Raw genomic sequence first — 18,636 nt, 5'->3', positions numbered from 1 at the left:
TCTCTGGGTAAAGACATTTCTTCTGAATTCCCTATTTTATTTCTTGGTGACTATCTTATATTAATGGCCTCTAGCTTTGCTCTTCCCCACATGTGGAAACTCACTCTCTCTGTCTAATCTATCAAAACCTTGCATAATTTTTTCAACCTCTATTGAGTCTCCCCCTCAGCCATCTCTTTACAAGAGAAAAGAGACCCAGTCTGTTCACCCTTTCCTGATACGTATAACCTCGCAGTTCTGGTATCATCCTTGTGAATCATTTTGCACCCTCTACAGTGCCTCTATATCCTTCTTAAAAAAATATGGCGACCAGAACTGCGATGGAGCTACACATCGTTATGATGAGATGGATTACATTGTAATGTAGGTTTGTTTATCAAACATGTGTCCCTGATTTTGACAATTGAAAAGAGCTTACTGAAGATCGGGTTCACTGTGTAACTCAGAGGAAACTTTGTTGTAAAGTTAAATCGCCATTCAAACCTTTATCCTCGAGGGAATACAAACCAAGTTTATGCAACCGGTCCCCATAATTCACCCTTTGTGCAGAGCGAGCTGAAACAGCAGTCACTAAATTGTACAGCAGGGAGGCACATTTTAAAAAGGAAAGTCACACATTGTTTCAATAAATTACAGCCCTAACACAAATCACTGGTGTTGCTCTTTTTAAACTTTCTCCCAGTTCCAGCCTGTCTGACTCTGGATCCGAAAGCAGCCCGTTCCCAGCTCACCCTGTCTAAGGACTAAACGAGTTGTGAAAAGTGGAAAGAGATGGAGGCGTCTCCCTCACTCTCCGGAAAGGTTCAATAACTGGCTCTGTGTCCTGGGATCTGAGGGATTCACATCAGGGAGGCACTACTGGGAGGTGCGGGTGGGAAGAAGATTGAGTGGGATGTGGGAGTAGCCCGAGAGTCCATTGACAGGAAAGGCTATGAGGTCGAGGCTCCAGAGTTTGGATACTGGCTGAGGAATGGACATTAATACAAGGCTCTCACTTCACCGTCTACCCCCCTCGCCCCGAGTGTGAAGCCTCGGGAGATCGGGGTGTACCTGGACTATGAGGGCGGACAGGTGTCATTTTACGATGCGGACAACATGCCCCATCTCCACACTTTCACCAACACGTTCACTGAGAAAGTCCACCCTTACTTCAGTCCGTTTACATGAGGGTGGGAAAAACGCAGAGCCGATGAAAACCTGCCTGATTGGAGTTTATTAACTGCTTTAATTTCCTATGGCTGATTTCAGACTCTCTGTCCTGGTCCGGTGTAATAAACAGTTCCTGTTGTTAAACAGTTTGTAATCGGAGTGTAATTAACACTGCGCCAAGCAATTGAGCTCAACAGTTTCCAGCACTGTCGGTGTGTTTTGGAACAATTTATTCTAACCCACTGACTTACTCCTTGCGGGAGGAGTGAAAGGCTGCGATGTGATGCAGTGTCGCCTGTTTATGGGATACAGGGTGAGAGAGGTGGTCAGTGGCGGTGAAAAATCACCCAGTGATGTGGGACCAGGGGATCCTATAGTCAGACTGGAGGTGGGCACAAGTCGGAGTGACTGGTCATCGATAAAGTTGCAGAGACTAAAGGGGGTGAGATTCACCTTCGGCAGTTTAGCGAAGCGGGTGACAGCCAATCAGCAGTCTGTTTTACAACCTCAGTGGGACAGAATATTGGGCGCAGTGTGAAATGGGCGGCTGATGCGCCTGTTTTGCGCTACCTGCCAAGACAAATTTCACCCTCTGTGTTGCTACAGGTCAGCAGGGGCACTAATGGTGTCACTGTCCTGAAGTTAAAAACATTTGATGCAACAATTGAAGTGACAGAGTGGGCACTTCACCATTTGAAGATGATCAGATGTACCATTCTCTTCAATCTGAGTGTTCGGACTGAGAATCGACATTGTGCACTGGGGCAGTCTGCAGGACTGGCTCTCTGGTCTGCCATAGAAACTGTCCGATTGAGGGCTTTAAGGAGAGTGCGGCTACTCCTCGCTGTCAGTATGTGTACAGGCCTGCGGGAAGGCGACAGGGCCTGATCACCGGCCGAGGGTTGAGCCTTTTTATCTGCGCTAAATTGTCCTCATCACTGGACAATGTCAAAGTGTCAATTTACTGATAGCCACTTGTCAATGAGAAAACCTGTCTATGTAAGTGATTGTCAATTATCAATAAATAAATCGGATGTAAATCCAGAAGACGCCTTGAATGTCAATCCCAGTGTCAGCTTGGTGTGGTCTGCAGCACTTTTGTATTCTGGGTCCAAGTGCTGTGGGTTCCAGCCCCACTCCCGGATTCCAGCCAATGGGCGAGGCTGACATTCTGGTCCCCGCTGATTCTCTACTTCCATTGGAACATTGCAGGTTGTCACAAACAAAGGACCATCACACTGAGCTCTCCCTGTCGCTATTCTGACACCAGTTTCCTTTCACTGAACGGCTGTAATTTTAACTTTGGACGATTGTGTAAAATGGGCAATATCCAATTCTCCGCCCATTGTGCGCCCGATTTTCGCTTCAATTGACTCCAATATTCGCTATCGCCCGTTTAACGCCCTCGCCCTAATTAAAATCGCACCAAATGAGCGTTTAATATTTTGAACCACTTTGAGTGCGGGGAGAAGCGGCTCTTTTTGTCTTTTTCTTGCTGACAGATTCTTCAGACCCGGGGGGAGAGAATCCTTCAGCTCGGGCCCGGCGAGCAGCGCACCTCCCGCACATTCAGGCGGCGGGATCCGTTTGGCCATCCCGCCAGACATGAGCAGCTTTTGTCTGATGTCAAGCGGCTTTCCCCGGCAGGGCAGGGCCGGGCGGAGGAGAGCGAGGCCGGGCGGCTGAGGCCGAAAGCGGCCGCTCGCTCGCTCGCTCGGGGGGAAAAGCTCCGGGCAGACTGCGAGGAGCGGGCGCGCGCTCAGCTCAAAGCCCCGCCCCCAAAGCGCGGGCCCGAGAGCGCGGGAAGAAGCGCGGCTCTGATTGGAGGATCAGCGAGCGGGGGCGGGGCAGGGGGCGGGGCTGTCCTCAGCACAGCAGCACGTGGTGAGAGGCCTTCAGTCTTTTTTTCAATCACATTTTTAAAATAAACTATAAATTACATGAAAAAACTATTTTAAATAATAAATTAAATTTTTGAAAAAATAATTTTATTTTCTAACGGGGCTAAAAATAAACTTACCTTTCTTTAAAGTATTTAAAAATAATAAACCTGTGGAAAAAATGTTTTAGTTTAAATAATTCACCACTTACCTTGTAAAAAGCAGGCCTTGCGACTGCTTTTTATAAGTGTAGCTCCTGGAGACTTACCCTCCCGGGAAAACCTGCAAGAAAAATGTAAGTTTGATGCGCACGCGCTGCCTCTCCTGCGCACGCGTTCCACCTCTTAACCCCTTATTTCAGGGGAACGGAAATGCCGGGTTCCCGCGCATGCACGAAACCAGCACTTCCATTGGGCTTACGGGTGAGTACCCCGTGCGTACTCAGCTGTGGAGACCCAAATTTCTGGGCCATTAATTGGCCCAGCAATTCGGGTCTCCACGGGTGAGTGCGCACGGGGTACTCACCCGTAGGCCCAATGGAAGTGCCAGTTTTCTGCATGCACTGCACATGCGCGGGAAACTGGCACTTCCGATCCTCTGAACGAAGGGGTTCAGAGGGCGAACGTGCGCGCAGGAGAGGCTGCGCGTGCGCATCAAACTTACATTTTTTTTAATTCATTGATGGGATGTGGGCGTCGCTGGCTAGGCCTACATTTAGTGCCCATCCCTAATTGCCCTTGAGAAGATGGTGGTGAGCCGCCTTCTTGAACCGCTGCAGTCCGTATGGTGTAGGTACACCCACAATACTGTTAGGAAGGGAGTTCCAGGATTTTGGCCCAGCGACAGTGAAGGAACGGCGATAGAGGTCCAAGTCAGGATGGTGTGTGGCTTGGAGGGGAACTTGTAGGTGGTGATGTTCCCATGCGTCTGCTGCCCTTGTCCTTCTAAGTGGTAGAGGTCGCGGGTTTGGAAGGTGCTGTTGAAGGAGCTTTGGCGAGTTGCTGCAGTGCATCTTGCAGATGGTACACACTGCAGGCACAGTGCGCCGGTGGTGGAGGGAGTGAATGTTGAAGGTGGATGGAGTGCTAATCAAGCGGGCTGCTTTATCCTGAATGGTGTCAAGCTTCTTGAGTGTTGTTGGAGCTGCACACATCCAGGTAAGCGGAGAGTATTCCATCACACTCCTGACTTGTGCCTTGTAGATGGTGGAAAGGCTTTGGGGAGTCAGGAGGTGAGACACTCGCCACAGAATTCCCAGCCTCTGGCCTGCTCTTGTAGCCACAGTATTTATATGGCCGGTCCAGTTCAGTTTCTGATCAATGGTAACCCCCAGGATGTTGATAGTGGGGGATTCAGCGATGGTAATGCCATTGAATGTCAAGGGGAGATGGTTAGAGTCTCGCTTGTTGGAGATGGTCATTGCCTGGCACTTGTGTGGTGCGAATGTTACTTGCCACTTGTCAGCCCAAGTCTGAATGTTGTCCAGGTCTTGCTGCATATGGACACGGACTGCAGGTTTTCACGCGAGGTTAAGCCTGCAGGATTTAGAAATGTAAAAAGGAGGCATAAGGCCTGCTTTTTACAAGGTAAGTGGTCAATTAATTAAAATTAAAACATTTTTTCCACAGGTTTATTATTTTTAAATACTTTAAAGCAAGGTAAGTTTATTTTTAGCCCCGTTAGAATAAAAATATATTTTTTTCAAATATTTAAATTATTGTTTAAAATAATTATTTAATGTAATTTATAGTTTATTTCAAAAGTGTGATTTAAAAAAAAAATTATTTGAAGGTTTACTGCTATTTTGGGGCCATAGTGTTTATAAGTTTTGACAGGTCTTCCTGTCAATCTTACGAATGGGCTTTTCCCTCCTCCGATTGGCTGCCCATGGCTCACGTGATCCCAGGGGACACATCGCACTAACTGCGCCCCTGGGACACGCAAGCACAGCGCGCCGGCAGCTGAGCCAGGCCCCGGAGCGGAATTCCACGGGGCCCTACAGCTCAACTGCCGGCACGCAAGGTAAGTGCAGGTCGGGGGCTTACACCCGCGGGAAGCCCCCGACCCAAATTTCTGGGCATTGAACCAGTGAATCATACAGCACAGGAGGAGGTCACTCGGCCCTTCGTGCCTGTGCCGGCTCTTTGAAAGAGCGAAACAATTAATCCCACTCCACTGCCCTTTCCCCACAGCCCTTCTCTAGTCTCTCCACGTAACTGAAGTCCCGCATCCCTGGTACCAGTCCAGTAAACTGTATTTCCCAGAACTGGACACAATACTCCATGGAAGGAGTGCAGCGAAGATTTACCAGGTTGATAGCTGGGATGGCAGGAATGACGTATGAGGAGAGATTGTGTCGATTGGGCTTATACTCACTGGAGTTTAGAAGATTGAGAGGGGATCTCATCGAAACCTATAAAATTCTGTCAGGCCTGGACAGACTAGATGCAGGAAGGTTGTTCCCGATGGCCGGGGAGTCCAGAACCAGGGGTTATTGTCTAAGGATAAGGGGTAGGACATTTAGAACTGAAATGAGGAGGAATTTCTTCACCCAGAGAGTGATGAACCTATGGAATTCTCTGCCACAGAGGGTGGTGGAGGCCAGTTCATTAAACATATTCAAGAAAGAGTTGGATATATTTCTTAAGGCTAAAGGGATCAAGGGATATGGGGAGAAGGCAGGGACAGGGTACTGAATTTGGATGATCAGCCATGATCTCATTGAATGGTGGAGCAGGCTCGAAGGGCCGAATGGCCTACTCCTGCTCCTATCTTCTATGTTTCTATGAACCACTGATTTAGGAAGGTTCAGCATAACTTCCTTGCTATTGTAATCTATGACTCTGTTTGCAAAGCTAAGGATACTGTATATTATTTAGCAGCCATATCACCTTGTCCCCGTACTACGCTCCCGCAGCCGGCCCGCCCCCAACTATGCTCCCGCAGCCGGCCGGCCCCCAACTACGGTCCCGCAGCCGGCCCGCCCCCAACTACGGTCCCGCAGCCGGCCCGCCCCCAACTACGGTCCCGCAGCCGGCCCGCCCCTGCTACTCTTCCGCAGCCAGCCCGCCCCCTGCTATGCTGCTGCAGCCGGCCCGCCCCCTGCTACTCTCCCGCAGCCAGCCCGCACCCTACTACCCTCCGCAGCCGGCCCGCGCCCCTCTCCGCTCCCGCAGCCGGCCCGCCTCCCCCTCCGCTCCCGCAGCCGGCCCGCCCAATACTATGATCCCGCAGCCGGCCCGCCCCCTACTCTGCTCCCGCAGCCGGCCCGCCCCCTACTACGCTCCCGCAGCCGGCCCGCCGCTGACTATGCTCCCGCAGCCGGTCCGCCCAATACTATGATCCCGCAGCCGGTCCGCCCCCTACTATGCTCCCGCAGCCGGCCCGCCCCCTGCTATGCTCCCGCAGCCGGCCCGCCCCCTGCTATGCTCCCGCAGCCGGTCCGCCCCCTACTATGCTCCCGCAGCCGGTCCGCCCCCTACTATGCTCCTGCAGCCGGCCCGCCCCCTACTACGCTCCCGCAGCCGGCCCGCCCCCTACTATGTTCCCGAAGCCGGCCCGCCCCCTACTACGCTCCCTCAGCCGGGCCGCCGCCTACTACGCTCCCTCAGCCGGCCCGCCGCCTACTATGCTCCCGCAGCCGGCCCGCACCCTGCTACTCTCCCGCAGCCGCCCGCCCCCTACTATGATCCCGCAGCCGGCCCGCCCCCTACTATGCTTCCGCAGCCGGCCCGCCCTCTACTATGCTCCCGCAGCCGGTCCGCCCCCTACTATGCTCCCGCAGCCGGCCCGCCCCCTACTACACTCCCGCAGCCGGCCCGCCCCCTGCTACTCTCCCGCAGCCGGTCCGCCTCCCCCTCCGCACCCACAGCCGGGCCGCAGCCTACTACGCTCCCGCAGCCGGCCCACTCCCTACTTTGATCCCGCAGCCGGCCCGCCCCCCTACTACGCTCCCGCAGCCGGCCCGCCTCCTACTATGCTCCCGCAGCCGGCCCGCCCCCTGATATGCTGCCGCAGCCGGCCCGCCCCCTACTATGCTTCCGCAGCCGGCCAGCCCCCTACTATGTTCCCGCAGCCGGCCCGCCCCCTGCTATGCTCCCGCAGCCGGCCCGCCCCCTTACAATGCTCCCGCAGCCGGCCCGCTCCCCTTCTACGCTCCCGCAGCCGGCTCACTCCCTACTTTGATCCCGCAGCCGGCCCGCTCCCCTACTACGCTCCCGCAGCCGGCCCACTCCCTACTTTGATCCCGCAGCCGGCACGCCCCCTACTACGCTCCCGCAGCCGGCCCGCCGCCTACTACGCTCCCGAGCCGGCCCGCCCCCTGCTACTCTCCCGCAGCCGGCCCGCCCCGTACTTCACTCCTGCAGCCGGCCCGCCCCCTACTACGCTCCCGAGCCGGCCCGCCCCCTACTATGTTCCCGAAGCTGGCCCGCCCCCTACTACGCTCCCTCAGCCGGCCCGCCGCCTACGACGTTCCCTCAGCCGGCCCGCCGCCTACTATGCTCCCGCAGGCGGCCCGCCTCCTACTATGCTTCCGCAGCCGGCCCGCCCCTACTACGCTCCCGCAGCCGGTCCGCCCCCTGCTACTCTCCCGCAGCCGGTCCGCCCCCTGCTACTCTCCCGCAGCCGGCCCGCCCCCTACTATGATCCCGCAGCCGGCCCGCCCCATGCTATTCTCCCGCAGCCGGCCCGCCCCCTACTTCGCTCCAGCAGCCGGCCCGCCCCCTGCTACGCTCCCGCAGCCGGTCCGCCCCCTGCTACGCTCCCGCAGCTGGTCCGCCCCCTAATATGCTCCCGCAGCCGGCCCGCCCCCTACTATGATCCCGCAGCCGGCCCGCCCCCTACTATGCTCCCGCAGCCGGCCCGCCCCCTACTATGTTCCCGCAGCCGGTCCGCCCCCCACTATGCTCCCGCAGCCGGCCCGCCGCCCCACTATGCTCCCGCAGCCGGCCCGCCCCCTACTAGGCTCCCGCAGCCGGCTCGCCCCCGACTACCCTCCGCAGCCGGTCCGCCTCCCCCTCCGCAGCCGGCCCGCCCCCTTACTATTCTCCCGCAGCCGGCCCGCCCCACTACTACGCTCCCGCAGCCGGCCCGCCACCTACTATCTTCCCGGAGCCGGCCCACCACCCGTCCGCTCCCGCAGCCGCCCCCCCCTACTATGCTCCCGCAGCCGGCCCGCCCCCTACTATGTTCCCGCAGCCGGCCCGCCCCCAGTCCGCTCCCGCAGCCGGCCCGCCCCCTACTTTGCTACCGCAGCCGGTCCGCCCCCTACTTTGCTTCCGCAGCCGGCCCGACCCCTACTATGCTCCCGCAGCCGGCCCGCCCCCTACTACACTCCTGCAGTCAGCCCGCCCCCTGCTGCGGTCCCGCAGCCGGCCCGCCCCCTGCTATGCTCCCGCAGCCGACCCGCCCCCTACTATGCTCCCGCAGCCGGCCCACCCCTACTACGCTCCCGCAGCCGGCCCGCCCCCTACTATGCTCCCGCAGCCGGCCCGCCCCCCGCTACTCTCCCGCAGCCGGCCCGCCTCCCCCTCCGCTCCCGCAGCCGGCACGCCCCCTACTACGCTCCCGCAGCCGGCCCGTCCCACTACTACGCTCCCGCAGCCGGCCCGCCCCCTACTCTGTTCCCGCAGCCGGCCCGCCCCCTACTATGCTCCCGCAGCCGGCCCGCCACCTACTATGTTCCCGCAGCCGGCCCACCCCCCGTCCGCTCCCGCAGCCGGCCCGCCCCCTGCTACTCTCCCGCAGCCGGCCCGCCCCCTGCTACTCTGCCGCAGCCGGCCCGCCCCCTTCTATGCTCCCGCAGCCGACCCGACCCCTGCTATGCTCCCGCAGCCGGCCCGCCCCCTTACAATGCTCCCGCAGCCGGCCCGCCCCCCGCTACTCTCCCGCAGCCGGCCCGCCTCCCCCTCCGCTCCCGCAGCCGGCACGCCCCCTACTACGCTCCCGCAGCCGGCCCGTCCCACTACTACGCTCCCGCAGCCGGCCCGCCCCCTACTCTGTTCCCGCAGCCGGCCCGCCCCCTACTATGCTCCCGCAGCCGGCCCGCCACCTACTATGTTCCCGCAGCCGGCCCACCCCCCGTCCGCTCCCGCAGCCGGCCCGCCCCCTGCTACTCTCCCGCAGCCGGCCCGCCCCCTGCTACTCTGCCGCAGCCGGCCCGCCCCCTTCTATGCTCCCGCAGCCGACCCGACCCCTGCTATGCTCCCGCAGCCGGCCCGCCCCCTTACAATGCTCCCGCAGCCGGCCCGCTCTCCTTCTACGCTCCCGCAGCCGGCCCACTCCCTACTTTGATCCCGCAGCCGGCACGCCCCCTACTACGCTCCCGCAGCCGGCCCGCCGCCTACTATGCACCCGCAGCCGGCCCGCCCCCTGCTACTCTCCCGCAGCCGGCCCGCCCCGTACTTCACTCCTGCAGCCGGCCCGCCCCCTACTATGGTCCCGAAGCTGGCCCGCCCCCTACTACGCTCCTTCAGCCGGCCCGCCCCTACTATGCTCCCGCAGCCGGCCCGCCCCCTGCTACTCTCCCGCAGCCGGCCCGCCCCGTATTTCGCTCCCGCAGCCGGCCCGCCCCCTACTATGATCCCGCAGCCGGCCCGCCTCCGATTATGCTCCCGCAGCCGGCCCGCCCCCTACTTCGCTCCAGCAGCCGGCCCGCCCCCTACTTCGCTCCCGCAGCCGGCCTGCCCCCTACAACGCTCCCGCAGCCGGCCCGCCCCCTACTACTCTCCCTCAGCCGGCCCGCCCCCTAATATGCTCCCGCAGCCGGCCCGCCCCCTACTTCGCTCCCGCAGCCGGCCCACCCCCCTACTATGCTCCCGCAGCCGCCCCGCCCCCTACTACGGTCCCGCAGCCGGCCGGCCCCCTGCTATGCTCCCGCAGCCGGCCCGCCCCCTTCCTATTTTCCCGCAGCCGCCCCGCCCCTACTCTGTTCCCGCAGCCGGCCCGCCCCCTACTACGTTCCCGCGTTGGATGGGGAGGGGGAGAGAGGGAGCTGGCCGGGAGAGAGGGGGGAGTGAGGGAGAGAAGGAGAGAGGGAAGGGGTGGGGTGGGGCGCGAGAGGGGGGGGGGGGCGGGGGAGGGGGCGAGAGCGCGGGAGGGGGAGGGGGCGAGAGCGCGGGAGGGGGAGGGGAGTTAGTTGTGTTTTTTGGAGCTTTCTGTCGCCTCTGCCATCCTGCTCTGATCTTGACCCACTGTGAGGAACTCTGCAGCCCCAGTCTCCCGCTATTCTCAGTGTCTGCAGAGTGCATCAAGGGCCTTTGAAAATTAACAAGGAATCGGTGACTGACAAGCTCTAATTTACTATCGCCCATTCTGTTGTTACCACCCAAACTAATTTTATCCGCAATCTCTCTCTGGAGGCGTGACCCACACACCACTAATCAGCGCTGTCGATGTGTGGAGAGGGGGAAAGTACCGACAGCAGGAGAATAGAGAGAAGAGAAGGAAAAAGGTAAAGAGAAAACAATGAGGAGGGAGCTGCTGCAGAAAGGAAGAGAGAACCAAAAACAACCGAGGGAAACTAAATTAAAAAGCTCAGCAGAGGAAATGGGAGAGACAGGATACACCATGTACTGGAGACAAAGTCCCAGACACTCTTAGATTGATCACAATCAGCAGTGCAATTCCAGATTGAATAGAACAGCAAGGGTCTGGTTCAGCCTGAGACAGTGGCCAAGGAGGGGGTGGAGTTGGTGGCCAGGATGTAGAGTTGTTGACAATTTCCAAACTGATGGCTTAAATCTTCTCAATGTTTAACTGGAAAAAATTCCGGCTCCTCCATAACTGGATTCCAGATAATCTGTTGGACAACACACTGGCGGTGGAGGGTCAAGAGAGGTGGTGGAGAGGTAGAGCTGGGTACCATCAGTGTACATCTGGAAACTGAGCCTGTTTCTGTGGATGAGGTTGACAAGTGGCAACATGTAGATCAGTGAGAGAAGACGACCAAGAATAAATACTGGAGAATCTCCTGGGGTGCCGTGCGGGGGAGGGAAGAGAAGCCATTGCTGGAAATACTCTGGCTACGATCAAATAGGTAAATGTGACCCAAGTAAAGGCAGTCCCACTGAGTAGGACAATTGAGGGGAGACATTGGAGGAGAATGGTCAATGTTTGCAGAGAGCTCCAGGAGGATGAGGAGGGAAAATGCGCTATACTCACTGTCACAGAGCATGTCATTTGTGACCTTTATTAGGGCCACTTTGGGGCTATGACAGGAATGAAAACCTGGTTATTGTGGTTCAAACATGCAGTTGTGGCAAAATGGCCGGGGATTTCAGAAGTGACCATAAGTTCAAGTACTCTGTGGAAGAAAGTAAGGTTGGAGATTAAGAGCAAGGACCGAGGGATAGAGGGTGGGTAATTTTGAGGAAGGGTGTGATGAGAATGATTTTGAAAAGGAGCTGGATAGGACGTGAGGAGAGGGAACCATTTACAATACATAGATACATAGAAGATAGGAGCAGGAGTAGGCCATTCGGCCCCTCGAACCTGCTCCGCCATTCGATGAGATCCTGGCTGATCGTCAAAACTCAGTACCCCGTACCTGCCTTCTCCCCATATTCCTTGATACCTCTAGCTCTAAGAAATATATCTAACTCCTTCTTGAATATATTTAAAGACTTGGCCTCAACCGCCTTCTGTGGTAGAGAATTCCACAGGTTCACCACTCTCTGGGTGAAGAAATTCTTCCTCATCTCTGTCCTAAATGGCTTACCCCTTATGCTTAGGCTATGACCCCTGGTTTGGGACTCTCTACCTGCATCTAGTTTGTCCAGACCTGTCAGCATTTTATAAGTTTCAATGAAATCCCCTCTCATCCTTCTAAACTCCAGCGAGTATAAGCCCAATCGACCCAATCTCTCCTCATACGTCATTCCTGCCATCCCAGGATTCAGCCTTGTGAATCTTCGCTGAACTCCTTCCATGGCAAGAACATCCTTCCTCAGATAAGGCGACCAAAACTGCACACAGTACTCAAGGTGTGGTCTCACCAAGGCCCTGTACAACTGCAGCAGGACATCCTTGCTCCTGTACTCATACCCTTTCGCTATGAAGGCCAACATACCATTTGCCTTCTTCACCGCCTGCTGCACCTGCATGCTTACCATCAGCGACTGGTGCACAAGGTCACCCAGGTCTCGTTGCACTTCCTCTTCTCCCAATCTATTGCCATTCAGATAATAGTCTGCCTTTCTGTTTTTTTACACCAAAGTGGATAACCTCGCATTTATCCACGTTATATTGCATCTGCCACGCTTCTGCCCAATCACCCAACCTGCCCAAATCATCCTGGAGTTTCACGGTATCCTCCTCGCAGCACACACACCCACCCAGCTTTGTGTCGTCTGCAAACTTGGAGATATTACATCTAGTTCCCTTGTCTAGATCATTAATGTATATTGTGAATAGCTGGGGTCCAAGGACCGATCCCTGCGGTACCCCACTAGTCACTGCCTGCCACTCGGAAAAAGACCCGTTAATTCCTACTCTCTGCTTTCTGTCCGCTAACCAGTTCTCGATCCAATTCAATACCTTGCCCCCAATCCCATGTGCCTTAACTTTACACGCTAATCTCTTATGCGGGACCTTATCGAAAACGTATCGAATGTGAGCTAGCATGAAACCAGAAAGAGAAGTTGGGTGGGCAGCAGTTTAGTGGGAATGGGGTCAATGGAGCAGGAGGTGGGTCCAGCAGAGAATACAATCTCAGTAAGACAGCCAGCCTGGCTTCTGATTGGTTACTGGCACCATGGATATGTAAAATAAAGAGAATAATGCAGCGAGAGAATAAAAATAAAAATACCAAACATTGAACCGAATGTTGATGTTTTATCCAGTAGGAATATTGGTATAAAATATCAGAACATACATTGATGTGAATTTAAGAACTGAAGTAAGAACTGTGAATAACTCAAAGCAGATCAGAGAAAGTGGGTGAGAGTCTAGGTGGAAGTGAGTGATGATGGGATTAGTGTCACTGTGTGAAGCTGCTTTCAAAGGTGATGCGATGACTTTCTAGCGTGGTTCTAAACTCAGGTTTAAGCAGCTGTTTTCAAAGGCCACAAGGAAAGTACTGTTGTGAGTAAAATATTTCACAGGTAAGACAGAGTCCAGCATAAGGGATGCGTTGGAAATAAATACACTGCAATTACATCTGAAGGAGAAACTTACATTTCTAATGCTACTGACAAATGTCTCAAAGCACTTCACACAATGTATTACTTTTGAAGTGTATTTTCTGCTGTGATATAGGGCAGGGTGTCCAATAGGCCAGGGTGTCCAAATTAGACCTCCCCTCTCCTCAGCCCTCACAATTCCACTCTCCAAGCCCAGGCAGCTCAGTCCTATTTGGGTTTACAGTTTTTTGCCCGCTTCTTATCAAACTCTCTCTTGAAGCTGCTGATACCCTCAGACAACTCTGCCTCCCTTACTTTCCATACCCTCCCCATAAAGTATTTGGAGTGATTTACGTCTCACTATCGCCCGATTTAAAGTGTAAACGGAGCAGTAATGAGACAAAAATCACACGCAGCGCTTCCCACCTGGTTCCCAGCAATCCCCGCCGGGATATGGTGTCGCATCCGCGAAATAGGAATCCAGCGCAAGGAGTTCGTTCTCTCCGGTGTCCTGGGCCAATATTTGTACCTCAACCAAATCACCAAAACTGGTCATCTGGTCATTATCACATTGCTGTTTGTGGGAGCTTGCTGTGCAGAAATTGGTTGTGGCGTTTCCTACATTACAACAGTGACTACACTTTAAAAACTCTTCATTGGCTGTAAAGCGCTTTGGGACATCCTGAGGTCGTGAAAGGCGCGATATCAAAACACGCTCTTTTTCCCCCTCTTTCGTAACAGTTTCTCTGTGGTCAGGAGGTGCATGAATTATCCTGCCTGCTGCTGGTCGATCCTTAGTTTTCCAGCCGCCCACCGTATTTTCCTGTAACACCCTCCCCACCCACTCCGCCCACCTTTAAACAGCTCCTGCTCACTTGCCTCCAGGGAGGATTTGGCGGATTTCCTGTCTCCCGCCTCCACCCTCAAGGATCACCGAGCACCTTCCCACGCTCCAAATCCGTGGGCAACTCGCCAGCAATATTGTACTGAAGCCCAAACCTGAGAATGGATTGGGCCTCTGACCAATTTCATGGAGCGAGCAGTGGGCTCACTGACTCACTGCCTGCCCGATCAATGGGGTCACTCAAAAACCCAACCTCGCTCAATCCAAACTGCCTTTTCACCCTCCCTTTTCTCAGTTTGAGACTATCGCTACTTTGTTGTAGACTCTATGACTGTGTTAAACCTGTGGATGTTTATCTTCTCTCTGCGGTTTAGGATCTTGAATACTTAAATAATATCACCCCAAGCCCTCCCTTACCCACAGCAAAGACTCCTGACTTCCAGACTAGACACGGACATCAGTGATCATTTAATCTGGGGTCTGGGAGCCCATTCAGTCTCTTCTCATCTGGATTTATAAATCAGGAAAATGAATATGAGTTTTACCGGGGTTAATGGCGTCTATCATTTCTCTCCACGCTGTGTACTGTAAAGGGCCGTTGAACTTTCCGATAGACAGGGCGCCATCTGGTACAGACAGTATTTGATCCTTGTCATTAATCCCGTAAATATACAACAGTTGACTTTATAAATTGACCATAAACACTTTTCTGAGTTCTTTTACCAAACTGTGCAGAGTTTCAGTAAAGAGCATGTCCTACCTCCTCTTCCGACAAGCTTCCTCCTGAAATAAATAAAACACAAACAGTGAGGAGGATAGTAAAAGACTTCAGGAGGACACAGACAGGCTGGTGAAATGAGCAGACACAGGGCAGGTAGAATTTAACACAGAGAAGTGTGAAGTGATACATTTTGGAAGGAAGAACGAGGAGAGGCAAAATAAACTAAATGGTACAATTTTAAATGTGGTGCAGGAACAGAGAGACCTGGGGGATCACATTCACAAATCGCCGAGATAATTGGCAAAATAAGAGAGTGGGGATTTTTTAACAATGACTTGTGATGATCTGGAATGCACTGACTGACAGGGTGGAGGAAGCAGATTCCATCGTTATTTTCAAAAGGGAATTGGAAATAGACTTGAAAGGGAAAAATGCAGGGCTATGGGGAAAGAGCAGGGGGAGTGGGTCTAATTGCACAGCTCTTTCAAAGAGCCGGCACAGGCACAATGGGCCTTTTGTGCTGTGGGATTCTATGATTGTAAGTAGTTGAAAAGCCTGATTTGTGTGTCAGATACTGGAACTCAACATCAGTGTCACTCACAGACACAGTGACTCTCACACCCACCGCACCAGACACACCCACACACTCACAACATGGAACTGGAACTGGATTGCAATCTGAGTGCCAGGAAAATATTAAACTTGCAGAACGCGGAAATAATTGCAAGCAAAATATCAAGATCAGAACAACTCATTCCCGGGAGGTCGCAGGTATTCCCGGGAATCTGCGGACATTGTGGGAGCCGGTTAATTTGGTGACAAGAACAGAACCGCCCCGGAATAGACAAAACAATCGGTTTAAATCAGTGTCGAATTATTCAGCAAATGCTGCATTTATTTCAGTTATCATCGGTTATTTTGTGACTGTGTGAAGTTTCACTGAACTGACCCGCAATATAATCCTCACCTTCAGAAATGTCAGCCCGTCTTTTTCCTCCATCTGTTTCTGCAACTTTGAGAGTTTCTCCTGAATAGAATTTAAATTCTCTTGAATTTCTCGGAGGTTTTTCTCCATTGTTTCTAGAATCTCCCCCTCCTGTTCCCTGAGATCTCTGATTAAACGCTGCTCTTTCTCACTGAGAATCTGGTGCATTTTAGCGAACTCGGATGTGATGCGGGTCTGCAGACAGCTCGACTGTTCCTACCAAATGAAATGTGAAACATAATTAATGTACCGTGATAAAGGGAACAAAACTAACCGAGATCCCAGAAAATCAGCACAGGGAGACCTTACCCTAACTGCGGAAATCTGCTGTTTCTGTTTTAATTCCGTTTCTAGAACCGCCGATTTCTTCTCTGAGAGAATCTAAGGAAGATTTCACCTGATCCTGGGATTGGGAGAGAAAATCACAGAATAAAAGTGTTAGACCATGAAAATGTGATGAAATAATCAGGTGATCAAATCTGTTCCCTTTTACCTTGTAGATTCCAACAGCTTCTTTAATGGGCATGAAGCGGTGCTCTCTGTGTTCCCGCGCATCTCTACAAGTGTAACAGATCAATTTCTTGTCAGTTTCACAAAACAGCTTCAGTTCTTCCTGATGTTCCTCGCAGTGAAGTTTACTTTCCTTCTCTTTCGGATTCAGGTTTAATTTTCGCGCTTTCTCGGCCAGATTCGCTAAGGCCCGACTGACTCTGAGGTTTATTTCCGGAAACTCCTCTCTACATTCCGGGCAGGAGTTTGTCTCCTTATTTTCCCAACACTGTGTGATACAGGAGCGGCAGAAGTTGTGTCCACACTCCAGTATTACCGGATCGGTGAAGAAATCCAGACAAATGGGACAGTTTAAATCCTCGGTCCAACTCTCGGCCTGCTGTCTGGAAGCCATGTTCACCCTCAGCACTTCCTGATTCAAACCGCTTTCAGTGTCGATGTTTTTCTGCTGCCGAACACCTTCAGTTCAGCGAGTTCAGCCTATCAGAGCACGGAGGGGAATAATTGAACCCTGGCCGGGAGGGTGAAGGTTCCTGGAGTGTGGGCAGTGGGGGGAGGGAGAGAGAGGGAGGGAGGAGGCGGAGATGGGCGGGGATCGAGATTCCAGGGCACTTTGCTCCAGACCAAACTCACTGCCGACTACAAACCCTCTGGTGACACACGGTGTGAGATAGAGATCCATAAACTGAATTGTGTTAATGATTGCAGCCGCTCACCCTAAAACACAAAGTGCCACAAATGTCAAGGTGCGATTTTAGATGACAGGCACAGAGAAGATCTTTAGAGGGATTGAAGCATTGAGGATCGATTTTATCTGCTAGAAAGAAAGACTTGCATTTATATAGCGCCTCGGAAGGTAGGAAATGTAACCCCACTATTTAGGAAAGGAGGGAGAGAGAAAACGGGGAACTACAGACCAGTTAACCTGACATCAGGAGCGGGGACAATGCTAGAATCTATTATTGAGGATGTGGTAACGGGGCACTTAGTAAATAATGATTGGATTGGGCCGAGTCAACACAGATTAATGACAAGGAAATCGTGTTTAACAAATCTGTTCGAGTTTTTTGAGGTTATAACTAGCAGAATAGAAAAAGGGGGAACCAGTGGATGTAGTTTTTGGATTTTCAGAAGGCATTCGATAAGGTGACACACAAGAGGTTATTAAACCAAATTAAGGCTCATGGGATTAGGGTAATATACTAGCATGGATTGAGGATTGGTTAACGGGTAGAAAACAGAGAGTAGGAATAAACGGGTCATTTTCGGGTTGGCAGGCTGTAACTAGTGGGGTACCGCAAGGATCAGTGCTTGGGCCTCAGCTATTCACAATCTACATCAATGATTTGGATGAGGGGACCAAATGTAATATATCCAAGTTTGCTGATGATACAAAGCTAGGTGGGAATGTAAGTTGTGAGGAGGATGCAAGGAGGCTTCAAGGGGATATAGGCAGTCTAAATGAGTGGGGAAAAACATGGCAAATGGAATATAATGTGGAGCAATGTGAAGTTATCCACTTTGGTAGGAAAAATAGAAAAGCAAACTATGTTTCAAACGGTGAAAGACTGTGAAATGTTGGTGTTCAGAGGGACCTGGATGTCCTTGTACACGAATCACTGAAAGTTAACATGCAGGTACAGCAAGCAATTAGGAAAGCAAATGGTATGTTGGCCTTTATTACAAGAGGATTTGAGTATAAGAGTAAAGATGTCTTACTGCAATTATATTGGGCCCTGGTGAGACCACACCTGGAGTTTTGTGTACAGTTTTGGTCGCCTTACCTAAGGAAGGATATACTTGTCATAGAGGGAGTGCAACAAAGGTTCACCAGACTGATTCCTGGGATGGGGGGATTGTCCTATGAGGAGAGATTGAGTAGACTAGGCCTATATTCTCTAGAGTTTAGAAGAATGAGAGGTGATCTCATTGAAACATACACAATTCTTACAGGGCTTGACAGGGTAGATGCAGGGAGGATGTTTCCCCTGGCTGGGGAGTCTAGAACCAGGGGTCACAGTCTCAGAATAAGGGGTTGGCTATTTAGGACTGAGACGAAGAGAAAGTTGTTCACTCAGAGGGTGGTGAATCTTTGGAATTCTCTACCCCAGAGGGCTGTGGAGGCTCAGTCATTGAGTATATTCAAGACAGAGATCGATAGATTTTTGAATATTAAGGGAATCAAGGGATATGGGGATAGTGCAGGAAAGTGGAGATGAGGTAGAAGATCAGCCATGATCTTATTGAATGGCGGAGCAGGCTCGAAGGGCCAAATGGCCGACTCCTGCTCCTATTTCTTATGTTTTTATGTTAAGTGCAGTTGTATTCTGTCGATGCCGGGTCCTCCCAGGAAACTCCATAACACAGGCCTCTGTGCTCAATGGATCCTTCCCAGGGACACTGGCCCAGAAAAAGCATCAACTGAT

General features: G+C 53.2%; 1 protein-coding gene across 1 annotated transcript in view; it reads right to left on the bottom strand.

Moving 5' to 3' along the window:
• LOC147096328 (E3 ubiquitin-protein ligase TRIM69-like) overlaps positions 1 to 16,681 on the bottom strand; it is a 240,911-nt gene extending 224,230 nt beyond the window's left edge. Inside the window, 7 exon segments of the mRNA XM_085973806.1 lie at positions 14,540 to 14,642; positions 14,698 to 14,710; positions 14,755 to 14,777; positions 15,683 to 15,916; positions 16,010 to 16,073; positions 16,075 to 16,103; positions 16,194 to 16,681. Of these exon segments, the coding sequence (XP_085829932.1) occupies positions 14,540 to 14,642; positions 14,698 to 14,710; positions 14,755 to 14,777; positions 15,683 to 15,916; positions 16,010 to 16,073; positions 16,075 to 16,103; positions 16,194 to 16,604 (877 nt within the window). The 5' untranslated portion in view covers positions 16,605 to 16,681.
• Positions 16,682 to 18,636: the final 1,955 nt, after the last annotated feature.

This window comes from Somniosus microcephalus, unplaced genomic scaffold, assembly GCF_052327205.1.
Source record: "Somniosus microcephalus isolate GS21.2 unplaced genomic scaffold, FLI_Smic_1.0 unresolved_chr1, whole genome shotgun sequence".
NCBI classification, from domain to species: Eukaryota; Metazoa; Chordata; class Chondrichthyes; order Squaliformes; family Somniosidae; genus Somniosus; species Somniosus microcephalus.
Note: the sequence above shows the minus strand (reverse complement) of the source record. Positions and strands in the feature narration are given on the sequence as shown.